The sequence below is a fragment of the Clinocottus analis genome, unplaced genomic scaffold (assembly GCF_023055335.1).
Source record: "Clinocottus analis isolate CAN_PGR_092001 unplaced genomic scaffold, fCliAna1.0.p SCAF_6, whole genome shotgun sequence".
Classification (NCBI taxonomy): Eukaryota; Metazoa; Chordata; class Actinopteri; order Perciformes; family Cottidae; genus Clinocottus; species Clinocottus analis.
Window position 1 is genome coordinate 1,556,875 of NW_027176218.1, and position 27,328 is coordinate 1,584,202.

Here is a 27,328-nt window from a genome sequence, read left to right on the forward strand (position 1 = left end):
GTCTGTTTCACAGCGCTGGGGTTACAACTGAATAACCCTCAAATATTGTCATTCATCATCAGAATACATGTAACACATTAATCTGTTGTCATATTTCTTGAGAAGCACATGAGCATCGTTTCCAGCTATTGTTTCATTTTTCCAGCTTTCAAGAGTTTAAAAAAGGTCCTGCGGCCTAAAGAAGAGAGAATCTGTTGTTACATGAGGCCCAGTGTCTGTATGTGTGAGAGGGGGTCAGACTTTCTGTTAAAGTCTTCTGCTGCGTGGGAGACTAAACCAAGTCCAGGTGGAGGTGGTGGACCAGTCTGCAGTCTCCTGATGCTCTCTGGATCATCAGGACTCAGCTGATCACTTCCTGATGAGAGAAGAAGACAAGAGAAGAGATGGATCAGTGTCTCCAGAGAGATTCTCTTCATCAGCTGTCAGCCAGTGAACAGCACATCCAGTCTGAGTCTCTGCTGAGGGCCCTGAACGCATCATGACTGCAGAACCAGAGAGGTGTTCACTGCTCGCTGTAACGATGGACTCAAGCCTGTTCAAGCTTGTTCTGCTCTGTGTTCATATATATATATATATATATATATATATATATATATATATATATATGTATATATATATATATATATATATATATATATATATATATAGAGATATAGATATATATATATAGATATATATAGATATATATATAGATCTATATATATATATAGATATATATATAGATATATATATATATATATATATATATATATATAGAGATATAGATATATATATATAGATATATATAGATATATATATAGATCTATATATATATATATATATATATATATATATATATATATATATATATATATATATATATATATATATATATATCAACACCCAACTGACCTCAGAGTCTCCAGTCTACAATGTGGACTCTCCAGAAAACCACTCAGCAGCTTCACTCCTGAATCCTGCAGCTTGTTTCCTCTCATATCCAGTTCTCTCAGACTGGAGGGGTTTGACTTCAGAGCTGATCCCAGAGAAGAACAACCTTCCTCTGTGATACCACAGCCTGACAGACTGCAAACACACAAAACAACACACAGAGTTATTATATCGGTACACAATGAATCATAATTTTCATCATGAACTTGAGTGGCATTTTGTTAAAATCATGTCACTTAAACACATTTAAATCCTGATTCCAGTCAAATGAGTTATTCATATTCATATATATATATATATATATATATATATATATATATATATATATATATATATATATATATATATATTCATCAAGTATAATATATATAACATTCATTAAGTATATATATAATACTTAAGTATAGTACAGATAGTATACTCATCAATACACGTTGTGTCTCTTTGTGTGACATTGTGTAGCTGAAGGACAGGGGGCCCTGACACTCAGAACATGTAACACTTGATGGATCAATACGTAGATAAATCAATAGAGTTCTTGATTAAACATGAAGGTGCTACACTAGCAGCAGACAGTGAACCCACCTCAGAGTCTCCAGTCTACAATGTGGACTCTCCAGAAAACCACTCAGCAGCTTCACTCCTGAATCCTGCAGCTTGTTTCTACTCAGATCCAGTTCTCTCAGACTGGAGGGGTTTGACTTCAGAGCTGATCCCAGAGAAGAACAGCCTTCCTTTGTGATACCACAGTTAAACAGACTGCAAACACACAAAACAACACACAGAGTTATTATATGTATTATCATGTATTGATCAGAATTGATCCAGGTTCTTCAGAGCAGATCAGAAAATATTAAAAGTTATTTAAAAATACCGAATGCTCTGAAAAAAAGACAGTATGATTTAAAAAAAAAAAGAATGACTTGCTTGAAAATGATTAAGGTTTGGTTCTTTACGTGAAAATATATATATATTTTCCCAAAACCTTGTCTGTGTATATATTGTATCATATCTAAAGTACACATATCTAGTAAAAGAACCCTCAATTTTTATATTGTGTTTTCAGATTGTGTTGGAACGTCTTTCCTTTCCCAAAAATTGTCACGACTGAAACATCGTAATAAACTCGAGTTAAACAGTATTAATATTAACCTGTTAAGATTGTGTTTCCTTTCATTCTCTCAAGAGTATTTTAAAATATTTCTTAAAGGGTTTTTACAATTTAATCAATAAAAATGTTTTTTTAACCAAAGTTCTAAGTTCAATTTATTCAATTCATTAAAATCAAAATTCAATATTTCTTTGTAAAATGCATAATTCTGATCACATTGATTCCAGAGTTGATGATTGATCATATTGAACATTAACCAAAGAGTATCATAACATTTTAGTTGATAACTCAATATACTTTATATTTTACAAAACATCCAGTGTTTTGGTTGTGACCACAGTATTTGGTTTGCAAGGTTTTGTCATATTTCCTCAACTTTATTGCTTAATCTTAACTCATAACTCCCTGTTGGATAAATCACTGATATGTTTAAACTTTCATCCTTCCTTTCGCTTCGTATTTCTTTCCTTCCTTAAATATTCGTGGTGTTTCATGGCTCGTCCCTCACTCTTTGTCTGGATTCTCTGCTCCACTTTTTCTAATTCCATTTGGCATTTTGCTATCTTATGGTTCTTTCTCCCCTGAACAATTTCAGATAGAAATAAGCATTATCTACATGTTCACTATTTAATCCACACAACATATTTACTTCAAAATGATGGGATTCAACTACTCACCATTCAATTGTGTCACTACCGAAACATATGGTAACGTTTCGGTAGTGACATCATCATTTCTGTTTCGGTGGTGACAATTCTAGCTGATAGTATACTCATCAATACACGTTGTGTCTCTTTGTGTGACATTGTGTAGCTGAAGGACAGGGGGCCCTGACACTCAGAACATGTAACACTTGATGGATCAATACGTAGATAAATCAATAGAGTTCTTGATTAAACATGAAGGTGCTACACTAGCAGCAGACAGTGAACCCACCTCAGAGTCTCCAGTCTACAATGTGGACTCTCCAGAAAACCACTCAGCAGCTTCACTCCTGAATCCTGCAGCTTGTTGTAGTTCAGATCCAGTTCTCTCAGACTGGAGGGGTTTGACTTCAGAGCTGATCCCAGAGAAGAACAGCCTTCCTCTGTGATACCACAGTTTAACAGACTGCAAACACACAAAACAACACACAGAGTTTATTATATGTATTATCATGTATTGATCAGAATTGATCCAGGTTCTTCAGAGCAGATCAGAAAATATTTAAAGTTATTTAAAAATACCAAATGCTCTGAAAAAAAGACAGTATGATTTTTACATTTTTTTAATGACTTGCTTTAAAATGATGAAGGTTTGTTTCTTTACGTGAGATTAAATTATTATTATTTTATTTTTTCATAAACATTGAGTCACTTAAGTATAATATATATAATATTCATCAAGTATAATATATATAAATATAATATTCATCAAGTATAATATATATAAATATAATATTCATCAAGTATAATAAATGGGCCATTCTACCGAATTGGTTCAAAGTCAGGTTGGGAATTAAAAAAAATATATATGTTTTTTTCCCGAAACCTTTTCCGTATGTATATATATATATATATATATATATATATATATATATATATATATATATATATATATATATATATATATATATATATATATATATATATATATATATATATATATAAAGTACACATATCTAGTCAAAGAACCCTAAATATTTTCAGATTGTGTTGGAACGTCTTTCCTTTCCCAAAAATTGTCACGACTGAAACATCATAATAAACTCTAGTTAAACAGTATTATTATTAACCTGTTAAGATTGTGTTTAATCAATAAAAATGTTTCTTTAAACCAAATTTCTAATACAATATTTCTTTGTAAAATGCATTATACTGATCACATTGATTCCAGAGTTGATGATTGTTCAAATTGAACATACATTAAACCAAACAGCTACTTCCCAATAGAAAGTAACCTATAAGTGAGGATTTTGTATATATTTATCTTATCAGTTTCTAATTTAATCCCTTGGGCTTAAACAGACCATAACATATTCTGACTAAATGTCTATGTTTGAATACTTAATTGTTTTGTTAAATAGTTTTTCTTGTTGGGTGACAGCACTTTGCACGGATTCTGTAAAATGGCCCTTAAATAATATTCATCAAGTATAGTACAGATAGCATACTCATCAATACTGGTTGTGTCTCTTTGTGTGACATTGTGTAGCTGAAGGACAGGGGGCCCTGACACTCAGAACATGTAACACTTGATGGATCAATACGTAGATAAATCAATAGAGTTCTTGATTAAACATGAAGGTGCTACACTAGCAGCAGACAGTGAACCCACCTCAGAGTCTCCAGTCTACAATGTGGACTCTCCAGAAAACCACTCAGCAGCTTCACTCCTGAATCCTGCAGCTCGTTGAAGCTCAGATTCAGTTCTCTCAGACTGGAGGGGTTTGACTTCAGAGCTGATCCCAGAGAAGAACAACCTTCCTCTGTGATACCACAGCCTGACAGACTGCAAACACACAAAACAACACACAGAGTTATTATATGTATTATCATGTATTGATCAGAATTGATCCAGGTTCTTTAGAGCAGATCAGAAAATATTAAAAGTTATTTAAAAATACCAAATGCTCTGAAAAAAAGACAGTATGATTTTAAAAAAAATGAATGACTTGCTTTAAAATGATTAAGGTTTGGTTCTTTACGTGAAAATATATATATATATATTTTCCCAAAACCTTGTCTGTGTATATATTGTATCATATCTAAAGTACACATATCTAGTAAAAGAACCCTCAATTTTTATATTGTATTTTCAGATTGTGTTGGAACGTCTTTCCTTTCCCAAAAATTGTCACGACTGAAACATCGTAATAAACTCTAGTTAAACAGTTTTATTATTAACCTGTTAAGATTGTGTTTCCTTTCATTCTCTCAAGAGTATTTTAAAATATTTCTTAAAGGGTTTTTACAATTTAATCAATAAAAATGTTTTTTTAACCAAAGTTCTAAGTTCAATTTATTCAATTCATTAAAATCAAAATTCAATATTTCTTTGTAAAATGCATAATTCTGATCACATTGATTCCAGAGTTGATGATTGATCATATTGAACATTAACCAAAGAGTATCATAACATTTTAGTTGATAACTCAATATACTTTATAATTTACAAAACATCCAGTGTTTTGGTTGTGACCACAGTATTTGGTTTGCAAGGTTTTGTCATATTTCCTCAACTTTATTGCTTAATCTTAACTCATAACTCCCTGTTGGATAAATCACTGATATGTTTAAACTTTCCTCCTTCCTTTCGCTTCGTATTTCTTTCCTTCCTTAAATATTCGTGGTGTTTCATGGCTCGTCCCTCACTCTTTGTCTGGATTCTCTTTGCTCCACTTTTTCTAATTCCATTTGGCATTTTGCTGTTTTATGGTTCTTTCTCCCCTGAACAATTTCAGATAGAAATAAGCATTATCTACATGTTCACTATTTAATCCACACAACATATTTACTTCAAAATGATGGGATTCAACTACTCACCATTCAATTGTGTCACTACCGAAACATATGGTAACGTTTCGGTAGTGACATCATCATTTCTGTTTCGGTGGTGACAATTCTAGCTGATAGTATACTCATCAATACTGGTTGTGTCTCTTTGTGTGACATTGTGTAGCTGAAGGACAGGGGGCCCTGACACTCAGAACATGTAACACTTGATGGATCAATACGTAGATAAATCAATAGAGTTCTTGATTAAACATGAAGGTGCTACACTAGCAGCAGACAGTGAACCCACCTCAGAGTCTCCAGTCTACAATGTGGACTCTCCAGAAAACCACTCAGCAGCTTCACTCCTGAATCCTGCAGCTTGTTGTAGTTCAGATCCAGTTCTCTCAGACTGGAGGGGTTTGACTTCAGAGCTGATCCCAGAGAAGAACAGCCTTCCTCTGTGATACCACAGTTAAACAGACTGCAAACACACAAAACAACACACAGAGTTATTATATGTATTATCATGTATTGATCAGAATTGATCCAGGTTCTTCAGAGCAGATCAGAAAATATTTAAAGTTATTTAAAAATACCAAATGCTCTGAAAAAAAGACAGTATGATTTTTACATTTTTTTAATGACTTGCTTTAAAATGATGAAGGTTTGTTTCTTTACGTGAGATTAAATTATTATTATTTTATTTTTTCATAAACATTGAGTCACTTAAGTATAATATATATAATATTCATCAAGTATAATATATATAAATATAATATTCATCAAGTATAATATATATAAATATAATATTCATCAAGTATAATAAATGGGCCATTCTACCGAATTGGTTCAAAGTCAGGTTGGGAATTAAAAAAAAAATATATGTTTTTTTCCCGAAACCTTTTCCGTATGTATATATATATATATATATATATATATATATATATATATATATATATATGTATATATATATATATATGTATATATATACATATATATATATATATACATATATATACATATATATATATATATATATATATATATATATATATATATATATATATATATATATATATATATATATATATATATATATAAAGTACACATATCTAGTAAAAGAACCCTAAATATTTTCAGATTGTGTTGGAACGTCTTTCCTTTCCCAAAAATTGTCATGACTGAAACATCATAATAAACTCTAGTTAAACAGTATTATTATTAACCTGTTAAGATTGTGTTTAATCAATAAAAATGTTTCTTTAAACCAAATTTCTAATACAACATTTCTTTGTAAAATGCATTATACTGATCACATTGATTCCAGAGTTGATGATTGTTCAAATTGAACATACATTAAACCAAACAGCTACTTCCCAATAGAAAGTAACCTATAAGTGAGGATTTTGTATATATTTAGCTTATCAGTTTCTAATTTAATCCCTTGGGCTTAAACAGACCATAACATATTCTGACTAAATGTCTATGTTTGAATACTTAATTGTTTTGTTAAATAGTTTTTCTTGTTGGGGGACAGCACTTTGCACGGATTCTGTAAAATGGCCCTTAAATAATATTCATCAAGTATAGTACAGATATTATACTCATCAATACTGGTTGTGTCTCTTTGTGTGACATTGTGTAGCTGAAGGACAGGGGGCCCTGACACTCAGAACATGTAACACTTGATGGATCAATACGTAGATAAATCAATAGAGTTCTTGATTAAACATGAAGGTGCTACACTAGCAGCAGACAGTGAACCCACCTCAGAGTCTCCAGTCTACAATGTGGACTCTCCAGAAAACCACTCAGCAGCTTCACTCCTGAATCCTGCAGGTCGTTTCCTCTCAGATCCAGTTCTCTCAGCTTGGAGGGGTTTGACTTCAGAGCTGATCCCAGAGAAGAACAACCTTCCTCCGTGATACCACAGTTAAACAGACTGCAAACACACAAAACAACACACAGAGTTTTTACATCGATACACAATGAATTATTTTCATCATAAAGTTGAGTGGCTTTCATTTTGGTTTCATCTTCTTTTGTAAACAGACATTTTGCAAATATATATATTTTTTTAATTTTGCAGACTTCAGAGCTGAGAGAAGAACAGCTGACTGTTGAGTGATCGAGAACATTATGAAAGTAAAAAAGTGTAATCATTAAAAACGTATAACGATTTAGATTTTTTATGTACTGTATAACCATTTTTCTGTATAATCATTGAATGAATATATATATATATATATATATATATAATATATATATATATATATATATATATATATATATATATATATATATAATGTTTAGTCTTTATTTAAAGTATAGTTTGTGATTAGACCACATGAAATGCATAGGATGATATAAGTTGCTATGTTTTATAATCTTTTCTTTATTATGGGTAATGTAAAAAGTTCTCCTGTGTAATAGGGTCCAGCAGCCAGTGTTACCATATTAGGCAACAAACCCTCAGTTGACCTCAGAGGCAAGACAAGAACTAAGATTGACCCTTGAAGAAAAGGAGGAGGGTTTAAGTGTGTCTGTGAGGTACAAGAGGACAAAAAACTTTCACCAGATCTCAGTCTGAAAGGACTTTTCATCAGATCTCGGTCAGATTAGGATTCCACCAGATTCAGAGAAAACTAGACTTAATATGCAATTTTACTCGAACAGGAGAAAAATAATATTCACCCTGTCCCAGACCTTAGGGATTGGGACAGTGAACCCAGTTCGAGTCTGGAGGACAGGGATCCAGCTTCAGTCTGGAAGAAACTTCTGCTATCAGAAGAAGAGAGCCTGGCAGTCTAGTGCAGGACCACAGAAGAGAGAAAGAGTGTTTTTTTACCAGCTCTGAACTTAGTTTTTTCCCCTTATCACTTTTGACACCGAGCACTGTTTCATTGAGTTGAAATCGTTGTATGTGATTCGAGTTTAAATGAAACATCTCAGCCTCACGATTTAATGAGTGACTGAAACCAAACAAAGTTCTGGTTCTTTAAAACAATTTAACGCTCTTTCAATGTCCATCCACCGTGAGATACAGAAGTGACGACTGAATCTACCGAAGAGACTTAAGGGAAGTGTCTTTGGGTGAAAACTGTGCAGTGTTCGTAAAATGATGAGATGGTGTCAAACAGGCAGAGAGAAGGTGTAGACGGTACACACACTCGCTATACGGGTTGAGAGAAGTTACAGCCCACCGTGGAGGCCTCAAACACCCTCGCCAAAACCAATAACTTAAAATAAAAAACCCTAACGATTTAGCCCGGGGCGAGATAAAAGACCAAAGACATACTCATATCGGATGAGGATCGTTATTTCCTCTGATCTCTGAGATAATAGTTAACGGAGTGCCACCGTGTTAGGAAACAAGGTCTTTCCTACTCTCCCCTCTCTTTCCCTCCTCTCCCCCTGGAAAGATCTCCGTTCACGCTACATGACGTCTGTCAAGCTGCAGGAACTCAATCTGCATCAAGAAGAATTATGAAGAGAAACAATCTGGTCATAATCCATCAGATGTGTCATGTTGTAACTGTGGAACTCCACTTCACAAGGTTTCCTGCAGCTGGCAGCAGACGTGTAGAAGCAGCTCACGGAGGAGAGTTCATGACTTGTTTCAAGATAATATTAACGTTTAGGACAAACTCATCACAGCAAATGTTCACATGAACCTGCAGCACAACAGGTTGCTAAGAGATGTGAACTGATGATGCTTTCTTTCACTTTTACACATCTAGTACTAAATGTATTGATCAGTATTGATCCAGGTTCTTCAGAGCAGATCAGAAAATATTTAAAGTTGTTTAAAAATACCAAATGCTCTGGAACAAAAGTCCATATCAAAATTATTATTATTATTTTTAAATGACTTGCTTTAAAATGATTAAGGTTTGGTTCTTAACCTGAGATTAAATTACTTTTTCTTTTTAGAAAACGAAACAGGTCGGCTTCACTTGGACTTTTCAGGTACTAATATACATTCACTATGCTTCTACCATACCTTGTTAGTTTGTTATTCGTACAGACTCGCAGAATAAAATAGATGTATTTATTATTGAAACCTGACTTTCTGAAGTGCAGTTATTAACAGAAAGGTGAAAAGTAACTTTTGCGCCGAAAAGTGATAGCAAGGTTTTTTGAGGTTACAGGTTTTATGTAATTACATAAACTTAACAGTATTTTTGTTGTTGTTGTGTTCGGATAGATCTCTTCCCACAAGCCTTTACTGTATTTTAGTAATTAAAAATGAAGTTAATCAACGTTGTAGTTCCGGAGATCCTGTAGGAAACGTCGCTTGACCTTTTTTATTTATTTTTTATCATTTCCTTGTCTGATTATGGGTGCAGCAGGTTTTGGGGGTGCTTAACTCATAAACTTGAGTGGCTTTTATTTTAGTTTCATCTTCTTTTGGAAACAGACATTTTGTTAAAATCATGTCACTTAAACACATTTAAATCCTGATTCCAGTCAAATGAGTTCTTCCAGTGCAGTAGAAGCTCTAACAAACTAAAAGCAGGACTTAAGGCATCCTGGGTCCCTGAGAGCAGGAGGGCCAAATGATGTTCATGTTGGTTGGACAAGACCTCCAACACTTTCATCCCCAGCAGGATAGTGGCCAGTTCACCATTCAGTTCACAGCGTTATGTCCAAAAGCATATCACAGAGACACAAGTAGATATTGTTCTCCATTAAAATCAAATCTGTTGCACCAGTTATTTTTAAACCTAGACTAAACCAGGATTAGCAGTTATATTTAAACCAGCCCTGGAGCAGGTTTATCTCCATTTTATTGACAACATGGCTGTATGTCTTCGCTGGATGGAGTTAGAGGAAAGAGTTCCTCACAGGAAAATTAGAGATAAGTTAAACCTCATTGAATTCTATGACAAAGCAAGTTTTTACAGCGTATAGATTCACAAAGGAGTCATAAACCTCAATGGGAAGGTTGGACCAGCAATCAAGCATGGAAGTAAGAGGAATTTTGCTGTGCCAACACTTCTCCAGCTCCTAGTAGCTTTGTGATTTTATTCTACCGGGTTAGTTCAGGAAAAAGATGGCATAATTTAGGATTATTTAGTTCCGTATTTGTTCAACATACATTGTGAATTTGTTTACATTTCTTCGGAATCCATCACGGCAGACATTGAACATGAACTAATCCTGTTTTAACCCTTGTTTGAACTGGTTTAACTAATCCAGGGTTAAAAATAAGATTTGCAACACACCTCTGATTAAATATAAACCAGTTTAAACCTAGATTTACTAACCCGAGATTAACTCTAAACCAGGATTAATTTAATCCTTGTTGTTGCAACCCAGCCTTATGCTGTCTTCACACCGAAAGCAACAAAAAAAATCATGTCGCGTCTACCGCATCAGTTGTGTCGCGCCACAAAAAAAGGGTGTTCACACCAAACACAACATGACTAATCGAGCCGCCACAAAGGGGGCGTGGCTTATCTCTGTAGCTTCTCTCTGGGAAAATAACGATCTTTTACGCTATAAACTATGGAAGAAATAACCACTAGTTCTGCTTTATACTTGTTGTGGGAGTCACAAAAACGTGGGAATATCAACCGCCCCCCTGTTTGAGTTCATAACAGCATCTGTACAGTCGCACACAGCTCGGTGAATTTCACAGACTCCAGGAAGTGCCGCTAGCTTACTACAATGGTAACTAGCCGTCATCCACCATGGAAATAACCGCTAGTTCTGCTTTATACTTGTTGTGTAAATTCCACATACGTCAGAACATCAAACTCCATCGTGTCTGGGCTCATAATACCATCCGTAGGCCCACAACGGCCGCTATCATCGCTGTCACCGCAGACGTTTGATTCAACAACAGGACGGCGGAACATCTCAACGCTGATTGGCTGACGCAACTATGACTCACGCGTTTTTGTCGCCGGAGTTGGGAAATTTCAACTCGCGCGACAAGCTGTCGCGTCCAACGCTCTTTTCGCCCCGCGGCAATCTCGCTGTTTGTGTCGCCTCAAACGCGTCTGTCGCGTCTGTCCTCAGAAAAGTCGTGTCTACGCAGCTCCTACGCAGCTGTACATTGACTTTAGATGTAATCTGGTCGCGTGACCAAATATTGTCGCGTTCGGTGTGAACACAGCATTAGACCACTTCATCATCTTTGTGGTAAATCAGCTGATCCTGACCTGAGAGTCTCCAGTGTACAGTGTGGACTCTCCAGTCCAGCAGACAGCAGCTTCACTCCTGAGTCCTGCAGATTGTTGTTACTCAGGTCCAGCTGTTTCAGACTAGAGGACTGAGAGCTGAGCACTGAAGACAGAGCTTCACAGCTTTTCTTTGAGAGGTTACAGTCTCTCAGCCTAGGGGAGGAACAGAGATAAATGCAAACAAAATGTTTAATCAAAGTAAAATATCAAACACATGTAGTAATGTTAAAGTATCCATAATGTGTCCACCTACACAGCTTTGTTGGAGGCTTTGACCACTGGCAGCAGCCTTAGAAGAGCCTCCTCTGAAGCAGAGTATTTCTTCAGGTCAAACACCTCCAGATCCTCTTCTGATGACAGTAAGATGAAGACCAAAGCTGACCACTGAGCAGGAGAGAGTTTATCTGTGGAGAGACGTCCTGACCTCAGGGACTGTTGGATCTCCTCCACTAGAGAAGCATCATTCAGTTCATTCAGACAGTGGAACAGATTGATGCTTTTCTCTGGAGACACTTTCTTATTGATCTTCTTCTTGATGTACTGGACTGTTCTCTGATTGGTCTGTGAGCTACTTCCTGTCTGTGGCAGCAGACCTCGAAGGAGATTCTGATTGGTCTCCAGTGAAAGACCCAGGAGGAAGCGGAGGAACAAGTCCAGGTGTCCATTGGGACTCTTTAAGGCCTTGTCCACAGCACTCTGGTAGAGATGTGTTGGTTCAGGTTTGTTTCGAAAGACTTTAGACCACCATGTTGCTTCTGCCATCAGGTTGACACCAGAGTTGATGAAGTTCAGATGGACATGAAGAGCAGCCAGAAACTCCTGAACACTCAGATGGACGAAGAAGAAGACCTTCTCATTGTACAGGTCTTCCACATTTTTGAAGATCTCTGTGAACACTCCTGAGTACACTGAGGCTGTTTTGGGATCGATGCCACACTTTGACAGGTCGGATTCATAGAAGATCAGGTTCCTTTTCTGCAGCTGATCAAAAGCCAGTTTTCCCAGAGACTCGATCATCTTCCTGCTCTCTGGACTCCAGTGTGGATCTGTCTCAGCTCCTCCATCAAACTTGACCATCTTCACTTTGGCCTGAACCACCAGGAAGTGGATGTACAGCTCAGTCAGGGTCTTGGGCAGCTCTCCTCCCTCTGTGGTCTTCAACACAACCTGCAGAACTGTAGCAGTGATCCAGCAGAAGACTGGGATGTGGCACATGAGGTGGAGGGTTCTTGAGGTCTTGATGTGGGAGATGATCCTGCAGACCTGCTTCTCATCTCTAAACCTCTTCGTGAAGTACTCCTCCTTCTGTGTGTCAGTGAACCCTCCGACCTCTGTCACCAGGTCAACATATGTAAAAGGGATCTGATCAGCTGCTGCAGGTCGTGTGGTTATCCAGAGGCGAGCAGAGGGAAGCAGCTTCCCCTTGATGAGGTTTTTCAGCAGCACAGCCACTGAGGTGGACTCTGTGATGTCACTCAGGTCCTCATTCTTGTTGAAGTCCAGAGGAAGTCGACACTCATCCAGACCGTCAAAGATGAACAGAACTGGGAACTCTTTAAACGTGCAGATTCCTGCGTCTTTGGTTTCAGTGAAGAAGTGATGAACAAGTTCCACCAAACTGAACTTCTCTTTTAGCCCATTCAGCTCTCTGAATGTGAATGGAAACATGAACTGGATGTCCTGGTTGGCTTTGTCTTCAGCCCAGTCCAGAGTGAACTTCTGTGTTAAGACTGTTTTCCCGATGCCAGCCACTCCCTTTGTCATCACTGTTCTGATTGGTTCCTCTGCTCCAGGTGAGGCTTTAAAGATGTCTTCACGTCTGATGGTGGTTTCTGGTCTGTGTGGTTTCCTGGATGCTGTTTCAATCTGTGTGACCTCATGTTCATTGTTGACCTCTGCAGTCCCTGTGAGGTAGATCTCTGTGTAGATCTGGTTCAGAAGGGCTTGGTTTTCTTTTTTAGGGATCCCCTCAAAAACACACTGGAACTTCTTCTTCAGGTTAGATTTGAGTTTACGTTGGCACTCATTAAGAATCTCTACAAGAATAAAACAAAAATTAAAATCAATGAGGCGTTGTTAGTGAATGAGTGTCATTTCTCACAAGTGGACACATTTAAGGAGCAGCACAAGACATGAGTGTATTTCTGAGGATCAAATTGAGACCTTTTGTGCTTTACTGATGTTTGTTGTAGTCTTTGTAATACGACACTTTGATCTCCATACCATGACTTACCTTCAGGTTCTAATATGTGTTTTGGTAACTTGTCCTCTAGATCATTCTGATTTATTTTCTTTAAAACTATCCGTATCACTTTAATAGTGTATATGCTGTAGGTCTTGACCATCTGATCCACAGTTTTTGTCCGGTTTACACCCTCTAGTCGACTCTTTGGGATTGCTGGGAAGCCTTCAAGGACCTCCTGCTGCAGGAACCACTTGAATTTTTCAAAGTCTTCGGCTCCTAAATCCTCCAAAGTTCTGAGGAAGACCTCAATAGGTTTCTCCACCTCCATCTAAAATCCTGTAATGAAAGAATAGTAATCATATTGTACATATTTACAATCAGCCTCCTAAAAGGAGAATGTGAATGAGTGCTTGATTGCGTAATGCTCATGTGAGGATTAACAACAGGCCTGTGCATGTTTCTTGAGGTTTAACAGGAGAATCATGAGCCCACTGACATGGTGTGACTTATCTAAGGTCTAACAGTTAATAGAATAACTCATTTTGATCCAACATGTTGTGTGTACGTGTGTATATGAGAGTGTGTGTGTATGTATGCGTGTGTGTGTGAGAGTGTGTGAGTGTGTGTGTGTGTGTGTGTGTGTGTGTATGTGTGTGTGTGTGTGTGGTAACAGTGAATAGAATGACTCATGTTGATCCAACCTGTCTCTCCAGTTCAGACACGCCTTCACTTTCCACTGATGACGTGAACTCAGATTACAAACTTATGTTCAAACTACTTGAGAAACATTAACATTATATTTCTCAAGATCATTGTTCTTTATCGAAGAGAGAAATTATTCTGCATAGAACAAAGAGCATCTTTTTAAACCTCGTTCTCTTCTCCAGTTAAAGAGAGGAAGAACACAAAGTGATCAAAGATGTCCAGATTCCTCTGGTAGGATTCTCACCTGGTGGACTGACCTCAGGTCAGTTTACAGACGCGTTGACCTTCATGTGTGGAGGAACCTCTGGAGAGAAGCAGCTGCTGGCGTCCTCCTGTCAGTCCTGGTGTCTGTGAGCATTAGACCTGAGGACGCCGTCATGCCCTCATCTCACCATAAATACCTGTGTGACGTCAGAACCAGTCAAACAGGTGGTAGATGTCAGCCTGTCAGAGCTGGTTTTAGTTCCTCATTCCTCTCCCTCACCTGTACCTGAGTCATTTGTTGTTGCGTGTTGGAGACATATATTATATTGCGTGTAATAGAAACTGAACTACCCCACAGTGCCCAAAACCTCCAAGTGTTGCAAACTAATCCCTTGAGCATCAAGTCTGACAGGAGGCGGATCAAATGGCCTGCAGCTAGCATGACCTTACTCTGGAAGCAGTTCGATGATGATGTCGACCAAATTCTGGAGGCAATGGCAAAAGGAGAGGCCGACAGGAAGCGACTAGCTATGACTAAAAACATTGGCTGCGTTTCCCAGATTCGATCGTTCTTAAGGACTTAAGAAGGCTCGAAAGAAGGGTGGGTCGAAAGGAGCGCGAAGATACGAGTGTTTCCCAGACGTGTTCTTAACTGCCTTCTTAAGATCTCGCCAAAGAATCTTCCTAAGACGCTCTTAGTGGGAGCTGTCCACCGGCGTGGTGATGAAACTAAATCAATCGATGCCAGATTAATCGATCACCCACCACTTTATCAACGCATAAATCACACAAAACATGCTGTGGTCCCCACACACAGGTGCAATTACGCGCGCGTGTGTGTGTGTGTGCCATCACCCAGGGATCCCAGCCGTGGCATGAAATCCACGGTGGACCTGGCGGACCTCGTCCCGTGTGGTGGGCATTCTGATGTGTGTCCACATGGCGCAGGAGGATCGGTGTCACGCTGCCACACTCCGTGAAACCGATGCCTTGCTGAGGCCGGTGCCGTCCCCCACCACCTCCAGGAAGCTCCCCACTGCGTAAAAACGCAGGCTGAGGGCAACATTGCAGCGGGTTGGCCTCTGGATATGTGGTGATGAGGCGTTGGATCTCCACACGGGGAAGCCGGTACTTGGACTGGACAGCCCGGTCCGATAGCACATTAAGTGGGGAGAAGTGCTGACGCACATATGCATTCATGTGAACTATCTGGCTTCACGCAGGGCGACGCTGTTGGTTAGCAGCAAGATTCTGCTTTATTGCAGCCGCGGTGTCTCTCACGCGTGGACTTCAGCAACGCCTTTAGACGTGGAGCCTCTCTTGATGAGGTTCCAGCCGAGTTCAGTTACACCTGTCAGTTTTCCTGATATATACGGAATACCACAGGGTTGTTGATGTTTTTATAACTAACGTAAACTCATATGCAGATGCCGAATGTGTTTGAAAATGTAATGAGTGATAGTAATTATGATTCATTTTATTTATGTAGCTACAGGAACACAGGGGAAATTCTTCATTTTTATATCGTTATTTTTTTATGCTATTATTTTCCTTGCGTTAGTGTTATGCAGCTGTGGGCGCACATTGATCATTACGCATGGTTTTAGTTTTCCTTTGAATGTCAGATATAACTTTCCCTGACGCGGCTGCAGTGAGTGTTTAGTCGCGAAGAAGGCTGTTAAGAGTGGGTCAGACTGATCTTACATTTCGTTCTTAGTGAAAGAGCGTTTTAAGCTAAGAATGACTCTGGGAAACACGTCGTTCTTTCACAGCGCTCTTAGAGCGCTCCTAAGACGCTCTTAGCGCTTAAGAGCGTCTTAACGAATTTGGGAAACGCGGCCATTGTTAGCATTGCAGCTGAACGGTTTGGCGAGGAGGAAAAGAACATCTTACTCAAAGAATCAAAGAGCTGTAAGGATCCACAACATCAGGCAGGAGATGAAAGCGCTGAAATCCCAGTACAAGGCGGCAGGACCAGAGGAACGCATTGGCCTGGCCCAGCTAATGTGCATCCTTCGGAAAAACATCAGAGTTCTCCACCGGGCTGAGTGGCATCGGCACGTAAACATGCTGCTTTCATCGCTAACCCCATCAAGTTTACTCAGGATTTGTTGGGGCAGAAGCGCAGTGGCAAACTGGCCTCCTCGCAGGAAGATATAGACCAACATTTGAAGCAAACGTACAGCGACCCCGCAAGAGAGCAGGAGTTGGGAGAGTGTAACAATCTCATAGAACCCCGTGAACCAGAATTTGACATGTCAGAGCTGCAGCTAAAGGAACTCAGGGAGGTTGTCAGCAAAGCAAGGGCAAGCTCTGCACCAGGACCAAGTCGCACATCATACAAAGTGTATAAGAACTGTCCCAAACTCCTGCTGCGTCTGTGGAAAATCCTGCGAGTCTTCTAGAGAAGAGGGAGGATCCCTGAACAATGGAGAGTGGCTGAAGGGGTAGGGATCCCGAAGGAGGAAAAACTCCATTCAGCTACACCAGTTCCGCATCATCTCCCTGCTGTGTGTTGAGGCAAAGGTTTTCTTCAGTGCTGTTTCTAAATGGCTGTGTACCTACCTGGCAAAGAACACCTACATCGATACATCTGTCCAGAAAGGTGGCATTCCAGGAATGGCAGGATGTGTGGAGCATACTGGTGTGGTGACACAGCTCATTCGGGAGGCCAGAGAGAACAATGGCAACCTGTTGTGGCTCGACCTGGCAAATGCATTTGGTTCCATTCCACACAAGATTGGTCCAGCTCACTTTGAGAAAACATCATGAACACAGCAGGTGTAGAGACCTTATCGCTGATTATTACAGCAATTTCAGGATGAGGGTCTCTTCAGGAGCAGTAACCTCCAGTTGGCACAAGGTGGAGATCGGTATCATCACAGGGTGTACTATCTCTGTGACAGTGTTCTCCCTAGTCATGAACATGCTCACTAAGTCTGCTGAGCCAGAGTGCAGAGGGCCCCGCACAAATTCTGGACAACGGCAACCACCCTTCAGGGCATTCATGGATGACCTCACAGTCATGACAGAATCAGTCAGGGACTTGAGAAGCTGGTGGAGTGGGCCCGGATGAGTTTCAAGCCCGCCAAATCCAGATTAATGGTGCTGAGGAGAGGGAAGGTGGAGGACAAGTTCCGGTTTAACATCACAGGCACAGCCATTCCAACTATCACAGAGAAGCCAATCAAGAGCTTGGGCAAGGTTTTTGACTGCTCTCTGAGAGACACAACATATATCCAGTCGACCTGCACTGAGTTGGATGGCTGGCTTAAATCCGTGGACAAGTCAGGCCTACCTGGGAAGTTTAAAGCCTGGGTCTACCAACATGGCATTCTTCCCAGGATCCTGTGGCCCCTCCTTGTCTACGCGGTCCCTATCTCAATAGTCGAGACCTTGAAGAGGAAAGTCAGCAAACACCTCCGGAGATGGCTTGGATTATCAAGGAGCCTGAACAGCATTGCACTCTACGGGAACACCAACAAACTGCGACTGCCTTTCAAATCCTTGGAGGAGGAATTCAAGGTAACTAGAGACATAGAAGCGGTTCAGTACAGGGACTCAAGTGATCCGAAGGTGGCTAAAGCAGGGATCCAAGTGAGGACTGGCAGGAAATGGAGGGCAGAGGATGCGGTTCAAGAGGCAGATGCAAGGCTGCGTCACAGGAGCCTGGTGGGAGTGGTCACACGAGGTGGAGCAGGGCTAGGATCCTTTCCAACTCCCCAAATGAACACTAGGGGAAAGGAAGGGCGACGACTTGTTCAGGAGGAGGTGAAAGCAGCAGTGGAGGAGACGAGAACCTGCAAGGCAGTGGGAATGAAGCAACAGGGAGCTTGGACAAAGTGGGAGAAGGAGAAGGAGAATGCGAAGGAGAATGCGGTTGAAAGGAAAGTGACCTAGGCTGAGCTTTGGAAGGCTGAGCCTCACCGCATCAAATTCCTCATCCAGACAGTGTATGACGTGCTTCCAAGCCCATCAAACCTGCACACATGGGGCATTGCAGAGACACCAGCATGCTCACTGTGTTCCAAGTGAGGAACCCTGGAACACATACTCAGTTGCTGTACAAGGGCACTTGGAGATGGTCGGTACAGGTGGAGGCATGACCAAGTCCTCAAGACCATTGCTGAAGCCATCAGCGCAGGTCTGGCGTGGGCAAAGCAGTTCCGACCCTCCAAGGTAACCATCGCCTTTGTCAGAGCTGGGGACAAGCCAAGTCCTGCCAGAAGAACATCATCTGCAGGCATCTTGACGTCTGCAAGAGACTGGCAGTTGTTGGTGGCCCTTGAACATCAGCTTTAGTTCCCCAGCCATATTGCAGTCACCACCCTGCGACCAGACATTGTCCTGGTGTCTGAATCTACCAAGCAAGCAGTGCTGCTGGAGCTGACATTCCCGTGGGAAGATCGCTTGGAAGAAGCCTTTGAGAGGAAGCTCTCTAAGTACGCAGGACAGGTCAGTGACTGCCAGCAGGCTGGCTGGAGAGCAAGGTGTTTCCCTGTGGAGGTTGTATGCAAAGGATTTGCAGGCCGTTCCTTGGCTAGAGCCTTCAGCAGTTTAGGCATCGAGGGTGAGCGAAAGAGGAGAGCCATCTGCAGTACCACCGATGCGGCAGAGAGAGCCTCAAGATGGCTGTGGCTCAAAAGAGGGGAGCCATGGAGTCATGGTAGCCAGCTAGCCATATGGACACAAGCTGGGGTCTGATCAGCCCCGGCTGGGTCACCTGGAGGAGGGCGTATGATATGGAAAGACCCAAAATGTCCAATGATTCCAGGAACATCACTGAAGATGTGTCCAGATTAGGCATCAGTAGATGTATGTACACAGTGCACTTTATACACTGAGCAATACTGTTAGCCTATTTTTGTGCCTTATTTTAATGTATTTTTTTTTACCTTAAGTGTATTGTAATTCCGTGTTAGGAAGACCCAGCAAATTAAGCTTTTCCTTGTAAAGAGTAACTGTCTGCTATCTGTGCGTATGACAATAAAAACATCTTGAATTATGCTTTTTTTAAGGTCTGTCAACTTCTACGGCGGACTATGAGGTTCCTCTAAATCCCAAATAACTAACCCCTAGATATGTTGCGCAGATATCCTATTTTACAAATCTTGCTGGGTATATTTCCAAAGCTCAAAAAACACAAATATTGATTTATTAATATTATTATAATTAATAATACTATACATATTTTTTTCTTTTTTCTTTTGCTCCCTCAAGGTGGGTTAAGCCGGCTGCGCAGCTTTTTAAGTTAATAAGCTTTATACTTATATTAAATAAACTATTTGATTTCCTCAAGTCAACATTTTGAGTGTTAAGATGTCGGCCGTATTATCTGCTCAGACAAAGTTTTTATGTTGTTGCTGATTTCAAAATAATGCAGTATACAGGAATGTGTGTGTGTGTGTATGTGAGTGTTTGTGTATGCGTGTGTGTGTATGTATGTGTGAGTGTGTGTGTGTATGTGTTTGTATGTATGTATGTGTGACCGTGTGTATGTTTGTGTATGTATGTGTGAGTGTGTGTGTGTATGTATGTGTGTGTATGTATGTATGTATGTGTGACAGTGTGTATGTTTGTGTATGTATGTGTGACCGTGTGTGAGGGAGAACCTGTACGGAGGCTGTGACCCTGCAGCAGCGACCTCATCCCTCCTGAAACTAACGCAACGCCTCTCCATCAGAGAGTCTTCACAGAGTTCATAGGTCGAGGAAAACCAAGAAAAGTCATAACTGATCAATCATATGATTTTTCTGCGATTAATCTCTTTTATGTGCAAAATTAAATAATGAAGTAAAAACTAGAGTATTGGAGGCTTTTATTTCAAAGTCATGTTATCAGAACAATATAACAGCACTCTGGAGCAACAGGAAGTTACCTACAGTTTTTGAAATCGGTTTCTGTTTTCTTTTTTTATGAAGCGATACCAGGAGAAACATTTGTCATTTTCTCAGGTAACAACATAAAGATAGATAGATAGATACATAGATACTTTATTAATCCCCAAGCGGACATTTGTTGTCGCAGTAGCGCCTTACACCTTACTGAACAGTCTGTCATCACAGTCGAGCTCTCTGGCGAGCTTCACCCAGAATGCACTTTGGCGGTGTAATTTTATAAATGTGTAACCATGACTGAAGTTGTTACCCTGTCACGTAAGTAGCGACCGCTGCACCTGATATTATAATCTGTGTAAATTAAGAGCCCCATCCCCGACCATATGAGTGTAAACTAGAACTAAAATAAGCCGAGTCTGTTTCACAGCGCCGGGGTTACAACTGAATAACCCTCAAATATTGTCATTCATTATCAGAATACATGCAACACATTAATATACTACAAGAAAAACTTGCATTTTGGGACATTAATTACAGCGCCATCATGTGGCTAATCATGTGGTCATATTTCTTGAGAAGCACATGAGCATCGTTTCCAGCTATTGTTTCATTTTTCCAGCTCTCAAGAATTTAAAAAAGGTCCTGCGGCCTAAAGAAGAGAGAATCTGTTGTTACATGAGGCCCAGTGTCTGTATGTGTGAGAGGGGGTCAGACTTTCTGTTAAAGTCTTCTGCTGCGTGGGAGACTAAACCAAGTCCAGGTGGAGGTGGTGGACCAGTCTGCAGTCTCCTGATGCTCTCTGGATCATCAGGACTCAGCTGATCACTTCCTGATGAGAGAAGAAGAAGAAGACAAGAGAAGAGATGGATCAGTGTCTCCAGAGAGATTCTCTTCATCAGCTGTCAGTCAGTGAACAGCACATCTAGTCTGAGTCTCTGCTGAGGGCCCTGAACGCATCATGACTGCAGAACCAGAGAGGTGTTCACTGCTCGCTGTAACGATGGACTCAAGTCTGTTCAAGCCTGTTCTGCTGTGTTCACCAACACCTGACTGACCTCAGAGTCTCCAGTCTACAATGTGGACTCTTCAGAAGATCAGTCAGAACCTTCACGTCTGAATCCTGCAGCTCGTTGAAGAATAGATTCAGTTCTCTCAGACTGGAGGGGTTTGACTTCAGAGCTGATCCCAGAGAAGAACAGCCTTCCTCTGTGATACCACAGTTATACAGACTGCAAACACACAAAACAACACGCACTATTGATACACAATGATTTAAATCCTGATTCCAGTCAAATGAGTTATTCCTATTCATCAAGTATAATATATATATATATATATATATATATATATATATATATATATATATATATATATATATATATATTATAACATTCATTAAGTATATATATACATATATATATATATATATATATATATATATATATATATATATATATATATTATAACATTCATTAAGTATATATATAATATTTAAGTATAGTACAGATAGTATACTCATCAATACTCGTTGTGTCTCTTTGTGTAACATTGTGTAGCTGAAGGACAGGGGGCCCTGACACTCAGAACATGTAACACTTGATGGATCAATATGTAGATAAATCAATAGAGTTATTGATTTAACATGAAAGTGCTACACTAGCAGCAGACAGTGAACCCACCTCAGAGTCTCCAGTCTACAATGTGGACTCTCCAGTCCAGCAGACAGCAGCTTCACTCCTGACTCCTGCAGGTCGTTTCTACTCAGATCCAGTTTTCTGAGACTGGAGGGGTTTGACTTCAGAGCTGATCCCAGAGAAGAACAACCTTCCTCTGTGATACCACACAATGACAGACTGCAAACACACAAAACAACACACAGAGTTATTATATTGATACACAATGAGTGGCTTTTATTTTGGTTCCATCTTCTTTTGTAAAACAGACATTTTGAAAATATTTCCTTTTTAATTTTCCAGACTTTAATGCAGATCAGAAACTATTTAAAGTTATTTAAAAATACCAAATGTTCTGCAAAAAAAACCAGTATCAAAATTATTTTTAAAATTACTTTAACAGTTATTTATTAAAAATGATTAAGCTTTGGTTCTTTCCGTGAAATTAAATTACTTATTTTTTCCTGATGAACATTGAGTCACTCAATATATATATATATATATATATATATATATATATATATATATATATATATATATATATATATATATATATATATATATATAACAATAGTATATATATATAATATATATATATACATATATATATATTATATATATATATATATATATATAACAATAGTATATATATATATATATATATATATATATATATATATATATATATATATATATATATATATATATACTATTCATTAAGCATAATATGAATATAATATTCATCCAGTATAATATATAAATAATATTCATCAAGTATAGTACAGATAGTGTACTCATTAATACTTGTTGTGTCTCTTTTTGTGACATTGTGTAGCTGAAGGACAGGGGGCCCTCACGCTCAGAACATGTAACACTTGATGGATCAATACGCAGATAAATCAATAGAGTTATTGATTAAACATGAAGGTGCTACACTAGCAGCAGACAGTGAACCCACCTCAGAGTCTCCAGTCTACAATGTGGACTCTCCAGAAAACCACTCAGCAGCTTCACTCCTGAATCCTGCAGCTCGTTTCTACTCAGATTCAGTTTTCTCAGACTGAAGGGGTTTGACTTCAGAGCTGATCCCAGAGAAGAACAACTTTCCTCTGTAATACCACAGCCTGACAGACTGCAAACACACAGAGTTTATTATATCGATACACAATGAATCTCTTTTTTTTTTTTTTACCACAAACTTGAGTGGCTTTTATTTTGGTTTCATCATCTTTTATAAACAGACATTTTGCAATTTTTTTTTTTTAAATTTTCCAGACTTCAATGCAGATCAGAAACTATTTAAAGTTATTTAAAAATACCAAATGTTCTGAAAAAAAGACAGCATCAAAATTATTTTTTAATTACTTTAACAGTTATTCGGTAAAAATGATTAAGCTTTGGTTCTTTACGTGAAATTAAATTACTTTTTTTTTCCTGATGAACATTGAGTCACTCAATAAACATTACATATATTATACTTAACAATTATTTATATATATACTATTCATTAACTATAATATAAATATAATATTCATCAAGTATAGTACAGATAGTATACTCTTCATATACACGTTGTGTCTCTGTGTGACATTGTGTAGCTGAAGGACAGGGGGCCCTCACACTCAGAACATGTAACACTTGATGGATCAACACGTAGATAAATCAATAGAGTTATTGATTAAATATGAAGGTGCTACACTAGCAGCAGACAGTGAACCCACCTCAGAGCCTCCAGTCTACAATGTGGCCTCTCCAGTCCAACAGACAGCAGCTTCACTCCTGAATCCTGCAGCTTGTTTCTACTCAGTTTCAGTTCTCTCAGACTGGAGGGGTTTGACTTCAGAGCTGATCCCAGAAAAGAACAGCCTTCCTCTGTGATACCACAGTCTGACAGACTGCAAACACACAGAACAACACACAGAGTTTATTATATTGACACACAACGAAACATTATTTTCATTGTAAACATGAGTGGCTTTCATTTTGGTTTAATCTTCTTTTGTAAACAGACATTTTGTTAAAATCATGTCACTGTAAACACATTTAAATCTTGATTCCAGTGAAATGAGTTTTTTTCCAGTGCAGTAGAAGCTCTAACAAACTAAAAGCAGGACTTAAAGCATCCTGGTTCCCTGAAAGCAGGAGGGCCAAAGGATGTTCATGTTGGTTGGACAAGACCTACAACACTTTCATCCCCAGCAGGATAGTGGCCAGTTCACCATTCAGTTCACAGCGTTATGTCGAAAAGCATATCACAGAGACACAAGTAGACATTGTCCACAGCAACATGTTGGGAACACCAGCACTAACTTAGTATATCAGACACTTATCATCATCTTTGTGGTAAATCAGCTGATCCTGACCTGAGAGTCTCCAGTGTACAGTGTGGACTCTCCAGTCCAGCAGACAGCAGCTTCACTACTGAGTCCTGCAGCTTGTTTTCACTGAGGTCCAGCTGTTTCAGACTAGAGGACTGAGAGCTGAGCACTGAGGACAGAGCTTCACAGCTTCTGTTTGAGAGGTTACATCTACTCAGCCTAGGGGAGAAACAGAGATAAATACAAACAAAATGTTGAATCAAAGTAAAATATCAAAGACATCATGTTAAAGTATCCATAATGTGTCCACCTACACAGCTTTGTTGGAGGCTTTGACCACTGGCAGCAGCCTTAGAAGAGCCTCCTCTGAACCAGAGTATTTCTTCAGGTCAAACACCTCTAGATCTTCTCCTGATGACAGTAAGATGAAGACCAGAGCTGACCACTGAGCAGGAGACAGTTTATCTGTGGAGAGACGTCCTGACCTCAGGGACTGTTGGATCTCCTCCACTAGAGAAGCATCATTCAGTTCATTCAGACAGTGGAACAGATTGATGCTTTTCTCTGGAGACACTTTCTTATTGATCTTCTTCTTGATGTACTGGACTGTTCTCTGATTGGTCCCTGCGCTACTTCCTGTCTGTGGCAGCAGACCTCGTAGGAGATTCTGATTGGTCTCCAGTGAAAGACCCAGGAGGAAGCGGAGGAACAAGTCCAGGTGTCCATTAGGACTCTGTAAGGCCTTGTCCACAGCACTCTGGTAGAGATGTTTTGCTTCAGGTTTATTTCTGGTGACTTTAGACCACAAAGTTGTTTCTGCCATCAGGTTGACACCAGAGTTGATGAAGGTCAGATGGACATGAAGAGCAGCCAGAAACTCCTGAACACTCAGATGGACGAAGAAGAAGACCTTCTCATTGTACAGTTCTTCCACATTTTTGAAGATCTCTGTGAACACTCCTGAGTACACTGAGGCTGTTTTGGGATCGATGCCACACTTTGACAGATCGGATTCATAGAAGATCAGGTTCCCTTTCTGCATCTGATCAAAAGCCAGTTTTCCCAGAGACTCGATCATCTTCCTGCTCTCTGGACTCCAGTGTGGATCTGTCTCAGCTCCTCCATCAAACTTAACCATCTTCACTTTGGCCTGAACCACCAGGAAGTGGATGTACAGCTCAGTCAGGGTCTTGGGCAGCTCTCCTCCCTCTGTGGTCTTCAACACAACCTGCAGAACTGTAGCAGTGATCCAGCAGAAGACTGGGATGTGGCACATGAGGTGGAGGGTTCTTGAGGTCTTGATGTGGGAGATGATCCTGCAGACCTGCTTCTCATCTCTAAACCTCTTCGTGAAGTACTCCTCCTTCTGTGTGTCAGTGAACCCTCCGACCTCTGTCACCAGGTCAACACACGTAAAAGGGATCTGATCAGCTGCTGCAGGTCGTGTGGTTATCCAGAGGCGAGCAGAGGGAAGCAGCTTCCCCTTGATGAGGTTTTTCAGCAGCACAGCCACTGAGGTGGACTCTGTGATGTCACTCAGGTCCTCATTCTTGTTGAAGTCCAGAGGAAGTCGACACTCATCCAGACCGTCAAAGATGAACAGAACTGGGAACTCTTTAAACGTGCAGATTCCTGCGTCTTTGGTTTCAGTAAAGAAGTGATGAACAAGTTCCACCAAACTGAACTTCTCTTTTAGCCCATTCAGCTCTCTGAATGTGAATGGAAACATGAACTGGATGTCCTGGTTGGCTTTGTCTTCAGCCCAGTCCAGAGTGAACTTCTGTGTTAAGACTGTTTTCCCGATGCCAGCCACTCCCTTTGTCATCACTGTTCTGATTGGTTCCTCTGCTCCAGGTGAGGCTTTAAAGAGGTCTTCATGTCTGATGATGGTTTCTGGTCTGTGTGGTTTCCTGGATGCTGTTTCAATCTGTGTGACCTCATGTTCATTGTTGACCTCTGCAGTCCCTGTGATGTAGATCTCTGTGTAGATCTGGTTCAGAAGGGCTTGGTTTTCTTTTTTAGGGATCCCCTCAAACACACACTGGAACTTCTTCTTCAGGTTAGATTTGAGTTTACGCTGGCACTCATTAAGAATCTCTACAATAAAACAAAGATTAAAATCAATGAGGCGTTGTTAGTGAACAAAAGTAATTCCTCACAAGTGGACACATTTCTGTATTAATTAAATGTCTTCATCTCATTTGATAACTAAAGGCTCTGAATAGGTTCATGATCGTAAAATGACCTTATATCATTTCATGTGTCCATGAACTCAAACTTTGTTTGGTCGCTTGGTCTTTAAGGAGCAGCACAAGACATGAGTCTATCTCTGAGGATCATATTGAGACCTTTTGTGCTTTACTGATGTTTGTTGTAGTCTTTGTAATATGACACTTTGATCTTTATACCATGACTTACCTTCAGGTTCTAATATGTGTTTTGGTAACTTCGCCACGAGATCATTCTGATTTATTTTCTTTAAAACTATCCGGATCACTTTAATAGTGTATATGCTGTAGGTCTTGACCATCTGATCCACAGTTTTTGTCCGGTTTACACCCTCTAGTCGACTCTTTGGGATTGCTGGGAAGCCTTCTAGGACCTCCTGCTGCAGGAACCACTTGAATTTTTCAAAGTCCTCGGCTCCTAAATCCTCCAAAGTTCTGAGGAAGACCTCAATAGGTTTCTCCACCTCCAT

General features: G+C 39.7%; 1 protein-coding gene across 1 annotated transcript; it reads right to left on the bottom strand.

Annotated features, from left to right (window-relative positions):
• Positions 1 to 65: 65 nt before the first annotated feature.
• LOC137803695 (NACHT, LRR and PYD domains-containing protein 3-like) lies at positions 66 to 27,328 on the bottom strand. Its single transcript, XM_068602406.1, is given in 14 exon segments — positions 66 to 355; positions 892 to 1,065; positions 1,516 to 1,689; positions 2,978 to 3,151; positions 4,358 to 4,531; positions 11,688 to 11,861; positions 11,962 to 13,744; positions 17,849 to 17,910; positions 21,695 to 21,868; positions 22,319 to 22,492; positions 25,026 to 26,089; positions 26,092 to 26,120; positions 26,182 to 26,727; positions 27,049 to 27,328. Coding segments are annotated over 14 exon segments (4,989 nt in total). The 3' UTR covers positions 66 to 348.